We start from the raw sequence: 20,136 nt of genomic DNA, 5'->3' as shown, positions 1-20,136 counted from the left end.
CTTTAACACTGGTCTGTAAATTTGCATCAAAAAACGTACATGTGCAGCTCTCCAAATATGGGTACACAAACAAAATTTGTATGTGCAAATTGTGCAAATATCTAACTACAAATTTAACTATGCTGGCATAACTGCATCGTATAGACAGAGCTTGCACCAACACTGTGGGAACATCACCTCCCTGAATGACAGTGACTCGGTCAGTGGAAGCATTCTTCCATTGATATAGCTGCATCTACACTGGGCATAGGTTGGCATATGGATTTTTCACACCCTTGCCTGACATAGCTATATTGAGCTAAATGTTACGTGTAGAGCAAGTCTCAGATAATGTTTTATGGGGAAGCTTCTGGATGTGACAGTAAATTAATGTGTCCGTTGTTTAGTATCTCTTCACCTTAGATGGTGAAAATATAAAGAATGTGTTTTAGAAACAAGCTTAAATGGACACATATTACTTTAAGAACATTAAGTTTGCTCTTAAAGATAAAGTAAAGAATTTATTTTTACCCTGAATTGCTTATCATAACTTTTGGAGAAAACCGATGAGTGCCAGATGAGATTTTGGCATCAGATATGGATACATTTGCAGGCACTAGAAGTGTAATAGATTTGTTTAGTTTATACTAGTGAGGAAAAAAATATACAAATAAACCAACACTGAGATTTGGAACAATTTGTGGAAAGGAAAAAGGCTGATAATGCAGCACTTGATGTGAATTGTCATTCCGTCTTGTCAAGCAACTCAGTGAAATATATGTTTGTGGTGTTTCTTCAAGCGCTTCTGGTAAACTGCATAGGCTTGATTTTAGATGTGCTAAGCCCCCACAGCTAAATTCAAATGAATGGGAGCTACAAGTGCTCAGCACCTCTGAAAATCAGACCCTGTGCACATCTATGTTCTTGGCAATGGAGGGAAATGATGATGATCTTCCCTCTCTATAAATGCCCCAATGTGTGGATCAAATAATTCTCTTATTTCTCTTGTTTCTTTTAAAGGCATATTTTTCCATGGACAGCCAAAAACAAACTGTCTTGTTAAACTTGTGCATAAATGCCTCTTTGTAAAAGTGAAATGCTGAATTGACACTTCAACCCTATAGTGAATACTTGTTTCGCTATATGACTATACCGTTTCATAGTAGCAGAATGTGGAACACACACAATTTTCCTATATTTAATTTTTTTTTCTTAATACAAGGAAATTCTATAAAATGTATTTTATTATTTTTTTTAGAATGAAACCTGAATATAATAAAAAAGTTGACGTTTAAACTTTTAAACATTAATAAAAGAAAAAAACTCAAATAGGGACAGAATCCACGGCCTCCTCATTAGAGTTAGGGCCAATATAAACCCTAGATCCATGGTGAATTTATTAACTCTGCCCTTGCAGAGCATCTAGCAAGGAGAGGCAGTCAGTCATTCTGGTATTACAGTTCAAGCACAGGTGGGTGCAATAGATGACAGTGATATCAACACCAAGCAATAGTATTGTGGCCTGAGTATACATGTGGTAGGTAATGCTAGCGATCAGTGCTGCTGTCAAAGTAACACCATGAAGTCCCTTTTACTTTTTCTTTAAACGACAAAGAGTTTGGTAATCTGAGCTGTAGTTACCTGTCCTGAGTCTCAGAGTAGCAGCCGTGGTAGTCTGTATTCGCAAAAGAAAAGGAGTACTTGTGGCACCTTAGAGACTAACCAATTTATTTGAGCATGAGCTTTCGTGAGCTACAGCTCATCGGTGCATCCGATGAAGTGAGCTGTAGCTCACGAAAGCTCATGCTCAAATAAATTGGTTAGTCTCTAAGGTGCCACAAGTACTCCTTTTCTTTTTGTCCTGAGTCTGCCGCCATATCTCCATTACACAGGCATGTGTGATTCACAAAGACCTCTTTTGAAGTTTCAGAGCTGTACTCCACTGATTCCCCAACAATGACAGGCCAATTTCAATTTCTAGCCAACATCCTCAGGGAAAATTGAATTTTCAGAACTCAGGCAGCAGGGTTCCCAATATGTGACCTTTATAGTTATGATCCTATCAGACGTTCCATGCAAGAATGGATTTTATCTTCTGAGATTTCTGATGTTCATTTATCAGAGTTAAATTTATTTCTGTGACTGCAAGGGTACAATGAGGTAGTGGAACTTGAGCACAACACTTGGAGTATTTTGTCTCGGAGGCTACAGGAATCATTTGTGAGGGAAGTTTCTGGTTGTTGTTGAGAAGTACAACTATTTCCCAGCTTTGGCTTTTGATTTTTTTTAATGTAAAATTAGTATTTCTAGCTTGATGCATTGAATTTTTGCTTCATTTACGCTTTCAAATATAAAAAGGTTTTAAATGGGAAATATATATTTTGATGTGATTTTTTTTTTCCCTGCGCTCTTTAGGGGAAGATAGCAATGGACCTCTGTGTGAAACTATTTCAAACACAGAATCAGAACTTCCAAGCAATTCTGAGGTAAGATACAGGATATGTGCCATTCACTTTTCAAGTTTGTGTACATCAGTTGTAGACAGTAAGGGGAGCACCGCTTTGGGAGATGGAATTAATCTTGATTAATAGTCTGCCTTTAAATGTATTGACATTAGTTTGTCAATCCTGATATAAATACTAATAATATTATCTATGCAACACTTTCTTCCTTCACTGGTTTTGTGATGAGCAAATCCTACCTTAATATTGTCCCTGTACGTAGCATGGTTATGTATTGAATCTTGCAAAAGAGTGTTACAATATATCAACATTAAAAATATGGCAAGCAATTTGGACTGAAAGTATTTCTAATACCAATCTGAAATGAGAACCACAGTGCAGTGCCTTGGCAATTGGGAAAACACAAATGCTTCTGTATAAGCACAACACAGGATAACACAGCACATTGCTTTATGTTACAAAACCTTATGATATTGGCCTGTTAAAGAGACAAAGGCGTATTTGCATTCCTCTGCCCTAGGAATTATTTGAGAGGCAGATGTTGAACTTGGTTATGAAAAGGATAAAGGAAATTGTCTAATTTGGACATGTGAGCCCATCTGTTTAGTATAATGGTGTACAGTTCCATATAATGAAATAACAAAAGGTATAATTGGTTTAACAAAGTTAACAGTATCTCATTTCTAAGTATATACAGTACATTGTTTACTTAAAGAGGAGGAAGGGCATGTTCGCTATTTTTTAATTCAGGTTTAAAAAAAAATCTAAAAAGACAATATTGAAGATGACATTCATTTTTTGTAATGGTTTAATGATTTTTAGGGGATGCTTGGGACATCTAATCCCCCAAGAGTTTCAGGTGTCACAGCAACAGAAATATGTGCCCTAGGAATGTATTCACACGCTTGCTATGAGCCACTAAGCTGAAACCATATCCTTCAAACTTCGGTAGGCCTTTTGCTACTGCTACTGAACCACTTAGGTGGTGAAACTTCTCTGTTCCTATCACTAAAAGGCTTACACAGAATTGCTTCCATTTTCTTTGCACTGGTCCCTCAAAAATTGTTACAGTAGGAAAATATTAATGATCCCACTTAAAGGCACAATGCAAAGAGGTTTAGAGAAAGGAATTAAATCATAACATTAAAGGAGAAATGAGAAGACAGCATATTCCTTACATTAGACCTATCAGCTTTGATTTGGTTTAGTTTACAAGCATATCAAAACATCACTCCCCTTGGGCTGTCTGTTTTGTTTGGAAGGGAACAGAGGTGCACATTTCAGGGGCAGCATGAGCAACCATGATAGCTGTGGAAGAGTAACCTATGGGCTTGTTTTTGGTCAGTCATCAAGATGAGCGGTTAGGATTTTAGGTTTTCTTATGGAAAGATAATGTCGTTTGTTTGTTTGTTTGTTTTTTGGGGGGGTTACATTCATATGGAGTGATTTTCCCCCTGTAATTTATACCAATACTTTTATTAAATGATGATTTAATTAAAAACACAAAACAAAAATATAAACAGCTCAAAAAAACCACAAACCCACTCAGAAGCTTATCTGGCAACAAAAATCTACAATATTTATTTTTTCTTTCTTACCCACTCTGTTCTTATTTTTCCAGTTTGCCTGCATTTGTGACCTATTTTGGCATTACTTCCCTATTTCTTCCCCTCTCATTTCACTGGGTGGTGGGGTGGGGGGAGTCTTGTCTAATTTGCTTCTTTTCTCAGTCTCTCCCAAGCAGGATGCAAGCCCAGTAACATTTGAGTGGAACTTTCTAATTCACAGTGTTTATGTGGGTTTGATATTGTGCAGAACATGCCCCTTCTTAAATTCAGACCAGTAGCTTTCAAATGACAGGCACTAAATTCCATGAATCTCTCAGGATGCCTTCAGTGCAATGGGAGAAGAAGATCTTAGCAGTTGCCAGAAAACAGCTGATTGGGGAGGAAAGGAAAGGGATTCTTGTAAATAGCTGCAGAAGGGAGGACAGTGTTTCAAATTGCTTTCTATGGTTCTGTCATCTGAGACTGGATGCAATCATAGCATGGATTAGACTATAACCCTGCCTACCAGTCATGTCCAGCGTTAATCTTTGTAAACAGACTGCTTGGCAGATGCTCAGGGGATCTTACCTCGATTATCCTTAACTCTCCAAGATACACATAAATAACTCTGAAGCACTCAAGTGACAAACAGGGCTGATTTAAGTTATAATGAGCCTGATTTTCTTATGCATTTTATCCTATCTCATCACTTAGGTGAGTGCAAAGATAGTGGAAAGTGAAAGTAAAATGCTACCATTCCAATTTGTTAGCATTTTACATCACTTTTCACACCTGCAATTGATGACGCAAATTGTGAGGCAGTAGAGAATCACTGACTTCATTGCTTTCCAATTCTTTCACTTCAGAAATAGAGGAGAAAAGGGCACAAAAGAAAAACAGTCAGAATTTTTTGGGTTAGAAGGGAAGTTTAAATGGCATTTTTAAATTAATGCCCAATTCAGGTATTGTAGCACAGGGGAAATCAAATCAACCACAGTTCTTTGACCTTTGTGATAGCTGAACAATACATATACTTGGGTAGTTTACAGATGGAGCTTTAGTCTAATCTTTGTCTATCTGCTACTGTAGATTCAATTAAGGGATTAATGTTACTTGAACATAGCATTTTTTGGTTTGTTGGTTTTTTTAAAGTTCTTCACCACCGCAGAAGGCAATAGCATTACTCACATAAATCAGGTGGTGAACCTGTTAGAGCTGTGTGAAAACGATGAGAAATTTTTTTGCAAATTTATGCTCCAAAATGTTCATCGTTTTGCTTGATTTTGTGTCTAAGAAATTTTGTCTTTTGTGACGTTTTTGTGAAATTAAAATTTCCATTATGAAAGGCTCTCAGCACCATCATCTCTTACTAAACCAGATCATCAGCTGGTTTAAACTGCTATAGTTCCATTGTAGATAATGATGCTACACAATTTACACCAGTTGAGTGTCTGGCCCACTGACTTCAATGTGAGCTGCAGGCGCTCAGCACCTTTCGGTGTGTGTCCCAAAATGAGTTGAATTTTATCTGAAAGAAATAGCAAACGCCCATTACTTTCACGTCTTCCCATTTTAGACAGACCTATTTTCAAGTAGAAAAAACGCAAAATGCCACTTTTTGTAAGTGTGAAATCAGATCAGTTTCAAAAACTGGAAATTTTTTTTTAAAAATTGTAATTTGTAATTTTTCCCCCCCCACAATTCTACCAAATGCATCAGAGAAACATTGCTAGAGGAATACTGTGTATATATTGAGTACAGAAAACATATAAGGTCAGATTTCTAAAGCACTCAGCATTGGGCTAATTCTGCTGCCACTGAAGTCAATGGAAATTTTATCTTTAATTTCAGTGTGAGCCAGTTCTGATTGGTTTTGAAAACCCCATTCATATTTCTTCCTGTTGTTATTGTTTGTATAGTGACAGAGCCAAGGTAACGTGCACAGACATGTGACAAGATCTGTGCAAAAGATCTTGCACATTAAGTATATGAGGAGAAGGTATTTCAGCTCTCTGACCAGTTTGACACTTCTGAACTCCAGTAATGTCAGTGAAATTATTCATGGTTTACACCAGCGTACCATGAGAGCAGACTCAGGTCCCCAGCTTGATGAGAAAGTCTTTTAAATTATACGTGTGTGTTTCTAAGGACCTGGGAGTTTCTCAGAATCAGGCCCTATCTCCCAGAGGCTACTCAAGCCAAACCGGGAGAGTTTAGGCACTGGAAGTCCAGCGATGCAGTGGGGCTAAGGCAGGCTCCCTGCCCGTCCTGGCCCCATACCACTCCTGGAAGCAGCAGTCACATTCCTGTGGCTCCTAAAGGAGAGGCAGGGGGTGCCACAAGCTGCCCCTGCCCCCAGTGCCCATTGGCCACAGTTCCAGATGCTGGCAGTGCGCACCATGCAAAACCACCTGGCCATGCCTCTGCCTAGGGGCCCGACATGCCAGCCACTTCTGGGAGCAGCGTGGAGCCAGGACAGGCAGGGAGCCTGCCTTAGCCCTGCTGCATCACCGACTGGGAGCAACCCGAGGTAAGTACTGCCCGGTCGGAGCCCTCACCCCGAACTCCCTGCCCCAGGCCAGAACCCCCTCCTGGACCCTAACTCCCTCCCAGACCTCGCACCCGTGCCCCAGCCCTGAGCCTCCTCCCACACTCCAAACCCCTTGGCTCCAGCCCAGAGCCCCCTCCTGCACCCCAATCCCCTGCCCCAGCCGTGAGCCCTCTCCAGTACCCAAACTCCCTCTCAGAGCTTGCACCCCAACTCCCTGCCCCAGGCTCAGCCCGTAGCCCCCTTCCACACTCCGAACCCTTCGGCGCACCCCCCCAGCACAGAGTCCACACCCATTCCCGCACCCCAAACCTCTGCCCCAGCCTGGTGAAAGTGATTGAGGGTGGGGGAGAGTGAGCGAGGGAGGGAGGGGGATGGAGTGAGCAGGCCGAGGCCTTGGAGAAGGGGCGGGGCCGGGCAGGGGGCGGGGCAAGAGTGTTTGGGTTTGTGTGATTAGACAGTTGACAACCGTACTGACTACACTGAATTGTTGGCTTCATCCTACTCTGTTTCATCTTTGTTCTCTACCGTTATTTTATCTCTGAGGTTTTTTTTTTTTAAAGTCAAGATTTTATTAAAACAAAGCACCTGCAGAAGCCAAATAAAGGGTGGTATGGGGCCTAAAACCCATGTTGACAGCTGATCATGGATGAGATGAAAAATGTGTGAATGCAAATACAGAAAAACTCAAAGGGGAGAGCAAGTGGAATTGTGCAAACTTGAAAAGGGAGGGCATTTTTCAGATGAAGAGGCTGAAATCCTTAGGGGAACAAAGAAAAGCAAGAATAAGCACTTCCATTGTTCACAAGCTTGCACAGTACTTTCAGTTTTTAAACATATTAACTATGTAGTCAGGGGAAACTTTTCCACTGAAGACTGAACTACAAAGATTTAATGTACTCCTCTAGCCTTCTTCCACGGCTGCCAATAATGGGGATTGGCATTAACAGCAGCAGGATCAGTCCTCAATGCAGAATTGAGTCAAGGTTAGCATATCAAGGCATGGCATTTGTTTGTATTTGCTCATTTGCTCTTTTCCCTTGTGGAATCATTTTAATCATCAAACAGATTGATCTACATAATGTTGTCTAGGTGGGACTTTGTTATGGGGATTTCTTTTTTCTTGTTTGAAGAAAATATCAAGAATTGGGTTCATTAGCAAAGTAAAGAAAGACAAATATTTGTTTCTTGACTTAAAATTTAAATGCAGACAAAACTGTTATGTTTGCTTTAAATAAATTATATTGATATTTCTATAGTTTTCCCCAGGTAGAATTCTAGTAAATGAAAAAGGGATAAGTAATAATAAAAACATTGTTTCATTTCATTGTAATTTCATTTCAGTTTTCAAAATTCCGTGTTTATTCCAATTGACTGACAACAAGGTGTTTTTGTTTGTTTGTTTTTTTACTTTATTTTAATACACATTAATCAAGGTGAGTTATGGGAAATCCATTACCGAAATGCTGTAACTGCACAGTACTAATAAGCAAGGATTTTATGTGAAGTAAATAGGCTACTCTGCCCAGCATCAATTCCAGCTGGCAGATAACTGCCATATTTTCACATCATGTGTCATCCTCTTGCCGTTGCTGGACCACTTTATATCCTACCACATCCCATTGCTTATCTCCATCTTTATGCTGCGATTTAACTTTGGAAACAGATTTGTAAAATGACAGTACAAAAGATTATCACATATTAGACAAGCATTTTCTATAGTTGTTTTGCAAACTATTGTCTTTTCCATTTGTACAGGCTTGATCCCACAAACTGTCACTTGCACAAGCAATGCTTATTCACACTGGTGGGATCAGGGCATGTGGTTAACTTTGCTCTCATTATTTATCTTGCCTTACTCATATCAGAAACCAAATCATTTCTCTCATCATACTTGTTTTCATTGTGAGGTGCATGTTATACTTCTAGTTTACATGGGAAAAATAACTCTGGATGAAGGACCTAAATAACCCTTTCCAAAATTAAGTAGGAAATAGCCTATTTCTATAAGATTTTCCTTTATCATGTAGTAGACTGTCATGAGTTCCAAAATATTTACTGATTGATTATCATTTTTACAATGGAAAAGCTTAGATATTGGATTGGCACCTTTTTCTAACTGTGCATTTCTCTGTTCTACTAAACCATGTAAAACATCAGTGGCTATAATCCAAACAACCTGTTTCGTCTGAAGAAGTAGAGATGATGAAATGATTTAGTTAATCTACAGTTTCCTGGGGCTGAAATCCAGCAATCACTCTGCACAACTTTTGACAAAAACAACCCAAAGCTTCATTGTTTCTGCTGAAATAACTTTTAAAACGTCCTGCTGCCTTTGCATCATCACTAACATTATGTCTTTCCCATGATGCCACTGGCAGGGCCTAAGCAGCACTGAGACTACTTTACTCATCCCTGATCATCAAGTGGTAAGCAGCAAGCAGTATTCATGCTTCCTTGCATGAATTTTTGGTGTCTTCTATTATTGTGTGCCAAAATATAGCCCCCTGAAAATTTTCCAGTTTTTCAAACATGTCCTCATCCTTCAAAAGCTAATCATGTTTTCTCTAGTATGTGAAAGCAAATGTGGATTTGAAGTATTCAGATAGTAGATTGGCCTATGGGCACTTGTTGTGTTTGGTTGCAATCCATAAACCAAGCAAGTTGAAAATGATTATATAACTTAATATGGACAAAATGCAGATGTTAAATGAGAGAACTGGAAAGTTTTTCTTTTATGTTTGTACTCATTGTTTTGTTTGACGAAATAATCTATATAGGGTGTGTTCTAATTCTGGTGTTATTAGTCTATGTAAGTTTGTTTCCTCCTACCGTAATGATCTGTAGTTGTGTCAGAGTCAGCATGATACTTTAAAATGTGTTAAAGATGAAGAAATAATCACTAACATAATTTGAGGTATTTTATGTGCTTGTTTCTTATTACAATAAGTTGTAAATAATAAGTATAGGCTGCAAATGCAACTAATTAATATTGAAAAATTCTCCAACCTATTCCTTGTTTGCTTCACCAAATATACTACAACACCTGATATACATACTCTCTTCATAAAGCAAAAATAAAGTTTAAATAGAAATGGAGAATGACATGCTGAGATGCACTGGAATTGTGTGCTTACTTACACTGGGCTCTGGTGTCTTACATTAACACATATTTTCTCTTTTAGCATAGTTTTTTTCTTTGTTTTTTGTTTAAATATTTCCCTGTATCTTCCTAGTTTTTCTGTGTATTTTAACGTCAGACCAAAAAGTGCAGGAAATACTTACAAGCATATATTTTTTAAATTGAAAACTTTATTGCAACTTTGTGCTGCTTGCGTGAAGCAAACCTTGAAATTGGGACATTCCTGGTTTATATTACACTTTCCTGGCAAACTGATAACAACCAATTAAATTATATTGATTCCTTACAGCAAGAAAATGCTACAGAACCTTATGCTAAATGAATCCCTCATATAATAATTCCATTGGAGTTACTGGAGAACTATAGCAGGGATGAATGAATTGGCTCATTGATTTTTGGTGGAGCACATATACATTTGCATGTGCCATGTAAGTGCAGTTACAGAATGTTTTTGTTCATTAGGAATGACTTTCATTTTAGAGGGGTTTTTTTTTAGCATGGAAGAACTTTAATCAGTATCTCTCTCTTTTAGTTTTAAGAAAATGTTTAGCTAATTCTGTTAAAGAGGTGTTTTTTCATGAACATCAGATTAAAAAAAAAAACCTAATAAACTCCTGGTGCAAACTGTGTTTGCTTTATGAGCCACTGGAGTTTTTACCCTTATGATTAAGGCTACGTTTTAGTCATGGGTATTTTTAGTAAAAGTCGTGGACAGGTCACAGGCAATAAACAAAAATTCATGGCCCACGACCTGTCCATGACTTGCTGGAACTGAGGGGTGGGGGAGGCCAAAACTGCCCCAGTAGTGGCCGGTGCGGCTGGCCAAGGGGCCGCCCAAGCTGCGCTGGCGGCCCTGGGGTCAGTTGCGCCGGGAGCTGCAGAAGTCACAGAGGTCCCGAAAAGTCGCGGAATCTGTAACACCTGTGATAGAGTCGAATGCTTACTTATGATTAGAACGCTGATTCCTGTAATGCAGCTTTCTCGTCTTTCTAATTTTCATGCATTTCAGTATCCACAGGGAATATTTCTGCAGTGGATTGTTAATTTGTACAAATTAATAACTAAATTATTTATAGTGTATTAATTTCAAATTGCTATGATATTATCTCAGAGATAAAAACTTACAAACCAAGCTAGAAGTAAGACAGGCATAACTATTCCATAAAAAAACAAACTAAATCATCAGTTTGTAAACATTATTGTTACAAATCTGCAAAATATTCTAAAATTGAATTTATTTTAGGACAGGTGCAATAAAGATTTCAATTCTGAGGGATGTGGGACATTGGCTATTGCCTTCTCCAGCAATGGAGGCCAATAATCGTACAACTCCTAGAGCCAAATTTGAGAGTATTGTTATTGGCATAATTAGCTAGTTAACTTATAAATTATTTTCATATCCTATAGCTCTTCAATACAGTACAACTCTGATTAAGCTAGTTGATAAGGCGTCCTTCCTAAAGATTTGAAAATGACTGAAGTACTTCTTAGATTACAGTTGATTTAGTGCCCAAAAGTAGCCATACACTGTGAAAACAAAATGGAACATTATAAAACTATAGATTGGAGGAGCAGAGTTTGAGTCTTTTGTCCCAAGTCTGCAATGTTGGGGCTCTGTGGGATGTTAGGGAATGTGCTAAGGTTGGAAGGGAATCCAGTCTGGGAAGTACTACATTCCAAAACATGCACCCCCCAGGACCACACAGATTTCTGACTGGAAATAAATGTGGAAATGAATGCTCAAAGTAGAGTTCCCTCTTTGGCTTCCACTGTGTAGACACATAGGTGGGGAGAAAAGGAGTACTTGTGGCACCTTAGAGACTAACCAATTTATCTGAGCATGAGCTTTCGTGAGCTACAGCTCACTTAATCGGATGCATGCCGTGGAAACTGCAGCAGACTTTATATACCCACAGAGAATATGAAAAAATACCTCCTCCCACCCCACTGTCCTGCTGGTAATAGCTTATCTAAAGTGATCATCAGGTGGGCCGTTTCCAGCACAAATCCAGGTTTTCTCACCCTGTGAAGGTTGGGTGAGAAAACCTGGATTTGTGCTGGAAATGGCCCACCTGATGATCACTTTAGATAAGCTATTACCAGCAGGACAGTGGGGTGGGAGGAGGTATTTTTTCATATTCTCTGTGTATATATAAAGTCTGCTGCAGTTTCCACGGCATGCATCCGATGAAGTGAGCTGTAGCTCACGAAAGCTCATGCTCAAATAAATTGGTTAGTCTCTAAGGTGCCACAAGTACTCCTTTTCTTTTTGCGAATACAGACTAACACGGCTGTTACTCTGAAACCTGTCATAGGTGGGGAGATGTTTAATGGCAGGATGAATTCTGAGGAATTACTATATTGCCATTGGAAAGGGAGTGGTGCATACAGCAGCATAGACAGGTAGCCTTCCATGTTAATGTGTTGGAATGCAGGATGATAGGATTTTCCTGAAATCATACAGGATTCAATCATCAGTGGCTGTGACATTATCACCTGCTAAATGGTATTAAATGTGTGCATTTTTACCTCAGTAATGAGGGATATTTGACAGAATAAGTTAAGGTCAGAACTCTGCATGTTAGTGGGTACTTAATGTTAAGTAAACATTTACAACAGTCACTATCACTTAGTGTGAATCCCAGGTGGGAGCAAAGTCATTTTTATAAAGCACCTTCTGTTATGATTTTTCAGTGGTTGATGCCACATTCAGCAGTTTGCTTTCCCCTCTTGTATTAGTGGTGGCTGGTTTGTTTGCTTTGGATCTGAGGAGTGGCGAGAGGTGGTCAGGACTTGTACATAAGCTATTTAGTTGTGTGACAGGATTTAAATGGATGGGATTTTGGACTGCAGTTAGTTGGGTGGGCCCACCATTAAAGCGTTCAGTCATTTTACACTAATGCATCAAGGCAAAACAGAATGTGAAATTTGTTTACAGTTGTCCTTAGCTCAAGGGCAGGTTTTGTTTAATTCCAGACCCATATTTTAGTCCAGTTTATAACCTTTATTTTGGATCTGAAGTCCCTGGTATAGGGCTTTAGCTTGTACCTATATGAACACTGCAACATGCTGCGAGCAGGGCCATTCTTTGAAGTAGCTGTTAAGACATAGTCCCTTCTGCCAACTTCTGGTGGATGGTTAGATGGAAGATAAAGATTTAGGGTTAAATTATGAACTTAGTTAAAGCAGTGTAACTTTAATAGGCTTGCACTTGCATAATTACATGAAAGGGAAATTTTGCCCTTAATAATAGATAAGTGATAATGCTCAATTACCTGACTGGTCCAAATTTCATAAAATCACATTGCTCTCATATAGGTTATTGGACTGTATCATTGGAGAGTTACTATAGGTGAAGATTGGAAACCAAAAAGTCAAATAATTTTTTTTTAAGAATAGTTTCTATTCATCTATCTTACAACTGTTGGATTTATCAGGTTCTTGTAGGCAGTTGTAAACTATGAACATTCTGGGTGACATTTCATAAGCCTCCACCAGTCATCTGTAACACTAGTGAGGTACCTTGTAATTCAGTTATAGATTCCTCCAAGAGTCATATAAATCACATGATATAATAGCTGCTAAATTGAGTCAGGATATTAATGAATGTAATAGATAGTTTGTCTCACATCAAATAGATATGCCATAATTAATAACAGAACTGTTAAGAAAGAGAAAATATGAATCTGTCCAACTGCTGCTTTAAAATATACAGCTGATACAAATTACTTTACAGTGGTTTTATATATGAGCCCCTAAATTTGCACATGCACATAGTGGGCACGAGTGGTCTTGCTTTTGCAGCAAAATCTAAAAGCAGAAGGTTGGAAGGGCATAATTAATGTGCTAAATAAGAAGGCGTTCCACTAACTGTTACAGGTAATTATATTTGTGCTGACTGAGAGAGAGAGAGAGAGAGAGAGAGAGAGAGAGAGAGATTCATATGAGTATTTTCCCCATCCTAGATTAGATCCAAACAGAAATTATAAGATTCTTAGATATCTAAACTGATACTCAGTACTTTATGGACAAGAACAAATGTAATGTTGTTCAGTACCGTGTAACTGTGGTCAGAATTTGGTTCACCTGTGAAACCTTGTGGATTTCAATATAATTGAAGGCCAAATATAGTTGTAGGTGTATTGTAATACCTGAACACTGCTGACCTCAGTGGAAGTTTTGCCTGATTAAGGATTGCAGAATTCAATTGATTTTCTTTGTTTGTGTAGATTTTAATCAGGTTATTTGAGTTAAATGCTGTTCAATGTAGTCAGCTCCCACACAGGTAATTAAAGGCAGAATTTAGCTCCTAGGGCCTGATTTTTAGAAGAGACTTCCCATTCTGAGAGCATAAAATACTGCTGGTGCAATTTTTTCAGGCCAAATACGTATGTGTGCAATTGGAAAATGTGGACAAATTAGGGAGAGTCCAGAGAAGAGCAACAAAAATGCTTAAAGATCTAGAAAACATGACCTATAAGGGAAGATTGAAAAAAAAATGGGTTTCTTTAGTCTGGAAAAGAGAAGACAGAGAGGGGACATGATAACAGTTTTCAAGTACATAAAAGGCTGTTACAAGGAGGAAGGAGAAAAATTGTTTTTCTTAATCTCTTAGGATAGGGCAAGAACCAATGGGTTTAACTTGCAGCAAGGGAGGTTTACGTTGGACATTGGGAAAAGCTTCCTAACTGTCAGGGTGGTTAAGCACTGAAATAAGTTTTCTAGGGAGGTTGTGGAATCTCCATCATTGTAGATTTTTAAGAGCAGGTTAGACAAACACCTGTCAGGAATGGTCTAGATAATACTTAGTCCTGCCTTGAGTGCAGGGGACTGGACTAGATGACTGCTCAAGATCCCGTCCAGTCCTATGATTCTGTGATACCATTTTGATGGCTATCTGATTCAAATCAAGGATTATATGTCTAAATAACAATAATTGCATCTGTAAGTATTCACCCTCTTATTTATTTGTACCTACAAAATTATAAATGCAAAAGCATATGCTACTCATAAAATTCAGATGCAAAGTGTCTTTTCTTCCCTTTCTTGGATTGCATGTTTTCTGGGATCTTCTCAGTCTTCAGGGGTCGTGGATGCAAAATCATTCTCCAAGACTCCCCATGTTCCTTCTCTAATGAATTAGTCTAGCTTAGTTGGTCTGGTGTAATTATTATACACAAAAGTATTACTAGTTAATGAACAAGAGGACCAGGGGGAATTAAAGAATAGTTCTGAAAAAGATTATATTGTCACTGTATGTTTCTCTAATTTGAAATATATGGTCAATAATTCTCTGAAAGGTTGGAATATTCTAAAGAAACATAGAAATTGCTACATCGGAACAAACGAAGGGTAGCTGGTCCAGTATCCTGTCTCTAACAGTGACCGATACCACAAGTAAAAAATGAAGACATAGCCCCTCGATTCACTTTTTCTATGTTGTGGAACATAAGGGACATCTCTTTCTTGATCCCATTTAAGATGAATTTATGCCCTGAAGCATAATTTTATCAGATATGGCATTATATAGCTACCCATTTGCTTTTTGTGTGCTGCATGACTCCAAAATTAAGCAAGCCTATGAAAAAGATGCTTGATCTTTTTATGAGCTACTGCTTGGTTTTGTTGTTACATTTGTGTGCTGATGACCTTTTCTTGGCCTGTTTTGATCTGCTTGACTTTTTAAGTGACCTCATCGTTTGCAACAGGTAGTATTATAGAAATAAAATAAAGACATTGGGGGATCCTCATTTTTACTTGATGAATGCCAGTTGCTGCATTAGATTTCCTATAATTAAGGATGATATATTGTAGCCATGTAGGGCTTGTTTTAATCCCCTCCCCATATGCTTGGAGCCTTATCTTGCCTTTGATTTGGACACAGAATTCTCACTAACTTCACTGTGAGTTCTGTGCTTGGAACAATGTCAAGATTTGGGTCCTTGAAGTGGATGACATGCTTGCTAACTCCTTGTTGGTTGTTCCAACAGACCGGAAAGAGATACAATCTGTTCCTGAAGCGACGTCTCAGGGTAAAACAGTAATGAATGATACTGCTAGTGGCTTGGATGGCTGTGGTCATAACATGCTTCACTGTGTCATGTCTTTTGTTAATTGGGAGCAAAGTTCATACTCAGATAACTACTTTGCAAGTTTTTAGAGAACTTTTTATGTACTTTGGGGTGTAAACTAGAGCAGAATTTGATCTATAGTTAACAGTGACATACCTCCTTTGTACATGATTCCTTTTCCAGCTCTAATAAAATGTAGAATTGAGCCCTAAAAACCAAACTCAGCCCTTGTGTAAACACACGCAACTCTTACTAAAGTCTATGACACCTAAACACTTTTAGGCCAGTGTTGAATTTAGCCCAAAGTGTCGGCCTGTGTAGATTGCTTTATTTTGGTAAGGCAGATTTTCTGGAGTGGGATAATCAGAAAGATCCTGTTTTAGAAAAGTTGTTGTTTCTAGACAAAACATTGTGTTGGATTATCCAAGCCTAACAGTATTGACAAGAGCAGGCATGCTGAGGTAGTGATCTTTATTAATTTGAAAGTATAATTTCAGTAGCTCAGTTACAATGATAGAGATTTATGCCATTCTAGCATCCTGCAAATGAAAATGTGAAATTAACTATTAGATTTTTTTTTTTTTAAGTACAATGTCCCTGCTCTCCTGGTCCGGTCCATTGGTCTAGGAGATTTTTTTTAAAGGACGGCAAGTAATAAATTACGTAACCTGTTAAATGTAACCCATATGTTCTTTGTGTTCTAATTATATATGTGATCATCTAAGTATTGTTGCTTAGCAATGTTTCCGGACAACTGCTGCTTTAATGAGCCTTGTTTTGAAATGGAAAGTGCATGGACTTTCTTTACTTTCAGAGTTGCTGTAGTGCCACCAGCTTTCAGGGTTTTAAACTGTGCTCGTTTGTCTTTGTTTAAAGGGGCATGCTAATATTTTACAGTGGACATCATACTCTCAGACACTAAATCACTTACCATGATCATTTTTGCAGAAAAGTGTTAAACTGAAAAGAGGCATTTCAGAAGATTGTGAGTGACCTTTAACTATAGCAGTATTGCCAAGCATTGTTACACTAATGTATATCATTGTATAGTGTAGTGTATATAACATTTGTGACACATAAGGTATGTGGATGGGCCATGCATATGTGCAGCCAGTTTTGAGATCACTTCATAACTTCATATGTGGAGCTGTTGTTCAAATTTCACCTGAGTACAGATCTCTTCAGGTCTGAAAAGACTGAAGAACTGAACCAAACTGAGGAAACAACCCTCTCGTCTGCCTGGTTTCAGAGCAATAACAAGATTTGATTTTTAATTATGTTTCTTATGTTCTCCACAGATTAACAAGAGACACCAAAGCAAAGATTCTATTTTCTTCAGGGATGGTGTCCGACGAATTGACTTTGTACTTTCTTATGGGGATGATCCAAATAAAGAAGAGGAAAAGAAGGTGGTAAGTTTCTTTTACAATATTTTCTGAATGATGACCTAGCGTAGACCTGAACCTCCTTACTAAGCCCTTGGAATCATTTGCATGAATTGGACTATGTAAAATCTCATAGCTTGGAAAGAAAGTTCATGCAATGTACTGAAGTTTTTGGTGTGGAATTTTGTTGTGAATTAGGACTGATCCTGCAAACTTGTGATCACTCTCAGATCCTGAATATGCTCAGCACCTTGCATGATTGGGTCCTAAAGCCTAACTAATGATTTAATGATATTTATTTATCATTTAATGATATTGTCCTATAATTAGTATACCGATGGTGAAAAGTTTCTAAGTAGTCATAATGAAGCCTTTCTTTTTTCAAGAAGCATGAACTGTGAACAGACTGATGTATGGGAGCAACTGAAATACTTTTATACAGAAGAACTGTAGCCTGATTCTTCTCTCATTGATGACAGTAGAATTTTTACTTCCGTTAGAGTAGGACTAGACCTGCAGATGCTGCACTGAACTAGCTTGATTGTCCTTTTAATACCGATAATGGAACAGCAGTCAGTGTCAAAACATCAGAAGCTGAGTTAAAACTAAGAAATTACATCGCAAACTCAATTTACAGCAACTCTAGGTTCCTGGAGATTGAATTATAAATCTCAGATTTCTTTGAAATTGCTATCTTCAGCTACCTTCAGAGCTCCAGATACTCTTCCTCATTATAAGGCGCCTCTTTAAACACTTTGTCTGAAATAATGATATCTAGCTTCTTCCACTTGGTGCTAAATCTCATCTGTCTGCCCAGAGCTTATTACAGGGGATGCGTCTCTTCTCATGTTTTACTCTGGCAGTTGTGATCTACTGATGCTCGACCTTCCTGTGGAAGGCCCTTGAATTTGGAACTAACTCTTGCTCATTGGTTTATTGACCTTCGGAGCATGCTGCAAAACCAATCTATTTCACAGGCTTATGTAGTTTGGATGGGGTGATTGGGGCTCTGGCGAAGGGGTATAGTTTTGTTGATTGAGAAGGATAGTGAATGTGGCCATTAGTTCAACCGAAAGTCTCGTATATGCTTTTAAATGGTATTGTACGTGAGCCCAGAGACATGGATTAGTACATTCAGTAAATCTTAAAACAATTTAATAAATAATTACAAATAAATGTAGGCATCTTTTCCCTTGGGAAACCAGATTGAACTGCTGCATTTTAATAAATGTTTGCTGCTAGTCATAGTAACTTTTTGTCTGGATTTCCTCATTTGGAAGCATAGTGTAAAAATAATCTTATCTTATAAGAGTTTATTGAAATGAAGATGGCTTTGTCCTTGGAATTTGGAACTTGAAGGAGCAAGAGGTTTCTTTAAAACTTTTAGTTTAGGAGTGGAAATTATCCACCCTGAACCTATGAGGTAATTTTTTTCCCCTCTGCTTGTAACAACACTGAAAATGCTTGGCTCCTGAGGGTGATAGTGCACAGAGACTAAAGCTGACTTGGTCTTTTGGTAGTCACTAGAAGGGGAAGGAATCTTGATTCAGATTTTCCACTATTTAAAGTACAGAGTCAATTACTAATGCTTTAAAGGGAAAAAATCCAATTTTGGAAAAATTAGTGGCTTAGCCAAGTACTTTTATGTAAGCAGGTGTGAGATATTGGGGACACCATTTATTCCTGGCACTAGCATTTTTATAAATACCTTAGTAAATGCACTGATAGTGTGCTAGCTTCTTAAAAACGTTGATGTTTACCCTTTACAAATAGAATCATGTTTTAGTGTACTGGTTAATAGGAACCATCATTTTATGATGAATGACATGCCTGGGGAGAGACAAAATAAGGCAGGCACCATGAGAAACAGTAACACTTGATGATACAGAATCCAGGTTTGATACTGTTGTCCCTACTACTGTGAGTAAGAGCTACATGACTGGGTCCTGCCTTTCCACAGCTGTTGGACACATATTTGTTTAACAGTTAAAGTGTCTAAAATGTAATTTTAGGGTTACACCGACAAGCATTCCTGTATTAAATTAATTTGGTCCATTTCCCGGTGTGGTTCATTGATGACTCATATCCCCCCACATCCTCCTGCGGTTTGTGTGATGGATGAGATCTGTGTGGGGCTGTTAGTGGAAGAGCTTTTATTCCTAATTACTTACTTTATACTCCAAGCACAACAGTCTCAGCACCTGCCCCTTCTAGGCTCTCTGTCTGGCATTTTGCCTCATTGCCAAAGTACTTGTAATTTATTTCCTTTTATTTTTATTATTAAAGCATTCTCATTCCTTTAAAAGCAAGTTTAAAGTGTCCATGAAGATGGAATCTTCCATACAAGAGGTCATTAAGTGCGAGCATGCTGGGTGTTGCTGCAAAGTCCCAGTTGGAACTCAACACTCAAGTTCCCAGCAAGGCAAAACAGCAAAGGTGGTGACTGTGGGCCACATTTCAGAAAAGAATCAATAAGTGACTTTTCTATTTTTTTTGGTCTACTTTGATATTTTGGGCTTGACTCAGGCTGTTTACATTGTAAGCTCCGGTATTGCCAGCCTCAGGCATTTAAAAAAGAAGTCACACGATTGGCCTAAAAATGCTAATATTTTTAAATATAGTAAGCTTGGGGTTATTTTGGCTTTTTTAATATGCCTTCACTTTCATTAGAGATTGCATTTGGAATAAGAAATAGGTCTTAACCATATTTTTAAGCATGCTGTACATTTATGGTGCCAAAAATGTTATGTGAGTAAACAATAGTATTTTTTCTAAGAAAGGAACAGTAAGTCTGGGCTCTTTAATACATTATTAGCTAAATTTATACTTTCCTATTAAGGAAATAATGCTTTGTTTAAGAGTTTGTGCTCCCTGCACTCTTATGCAAATGTTTAAACAAAAGAGTCCTGTGTTCTAGTTGTAGGAGGCAGAACAGCTGGAAAGATCAGTCCCTGACTTCCAAAAACCTGGAATTTTATTCTTGTAATCTCAATAAACTAAAA

General features: G+C 38.2%; 1 protein-coding gene across 4 annotated transcripts in view; it reads left to right on the top strand.

The window, feature by feature from the left end:
- Positions 1–20,136, top strand: part of ANO5 (anoctamin 5) — a 95,060-nt gene that overhangs the window by 24,419 nt on the left and 50,505 nt on the right. For 2 of the 4 annotated variants that reach the window (XM_084630753.1, XM_084630752.1), the window contains 3 exons: positions 2,395–2,465; positions 8,918–8,965; positions 17,048–17,161. In XM_084630753.1, the coding sequence (XP_084486879.1) occupies positions 2,395–2,465; positions 8,918–8,965; positions 17,048–17,161 (233 nt within the window). The remainder of the gene's footprint in view (positions 1–2,394; positions 2,466–8,917; positions 8,966–17,047; positions 17,162–20,136) is intronic. The other 2 variants (XM_084630755.1, XM_084630754.1) reach the window with 1 other exon arrangement.

This window comes from Lepidochelys olivacea, assembly GCF_965140295.1.
Source record: "Lepidochelys olivacea isolate rLepOli2 genome assembly, chromosome: 6".
Taxonomy (NCBI): domain Eukaryota; kingdom Metazoa; phylum Chordata; order Testudines; family Cheloniidae; genus Lepidochelys; species Lepidochelys olivacea.
This window is presented reverse-complemented; position numbering and strand designations above follow the sequence as displayed.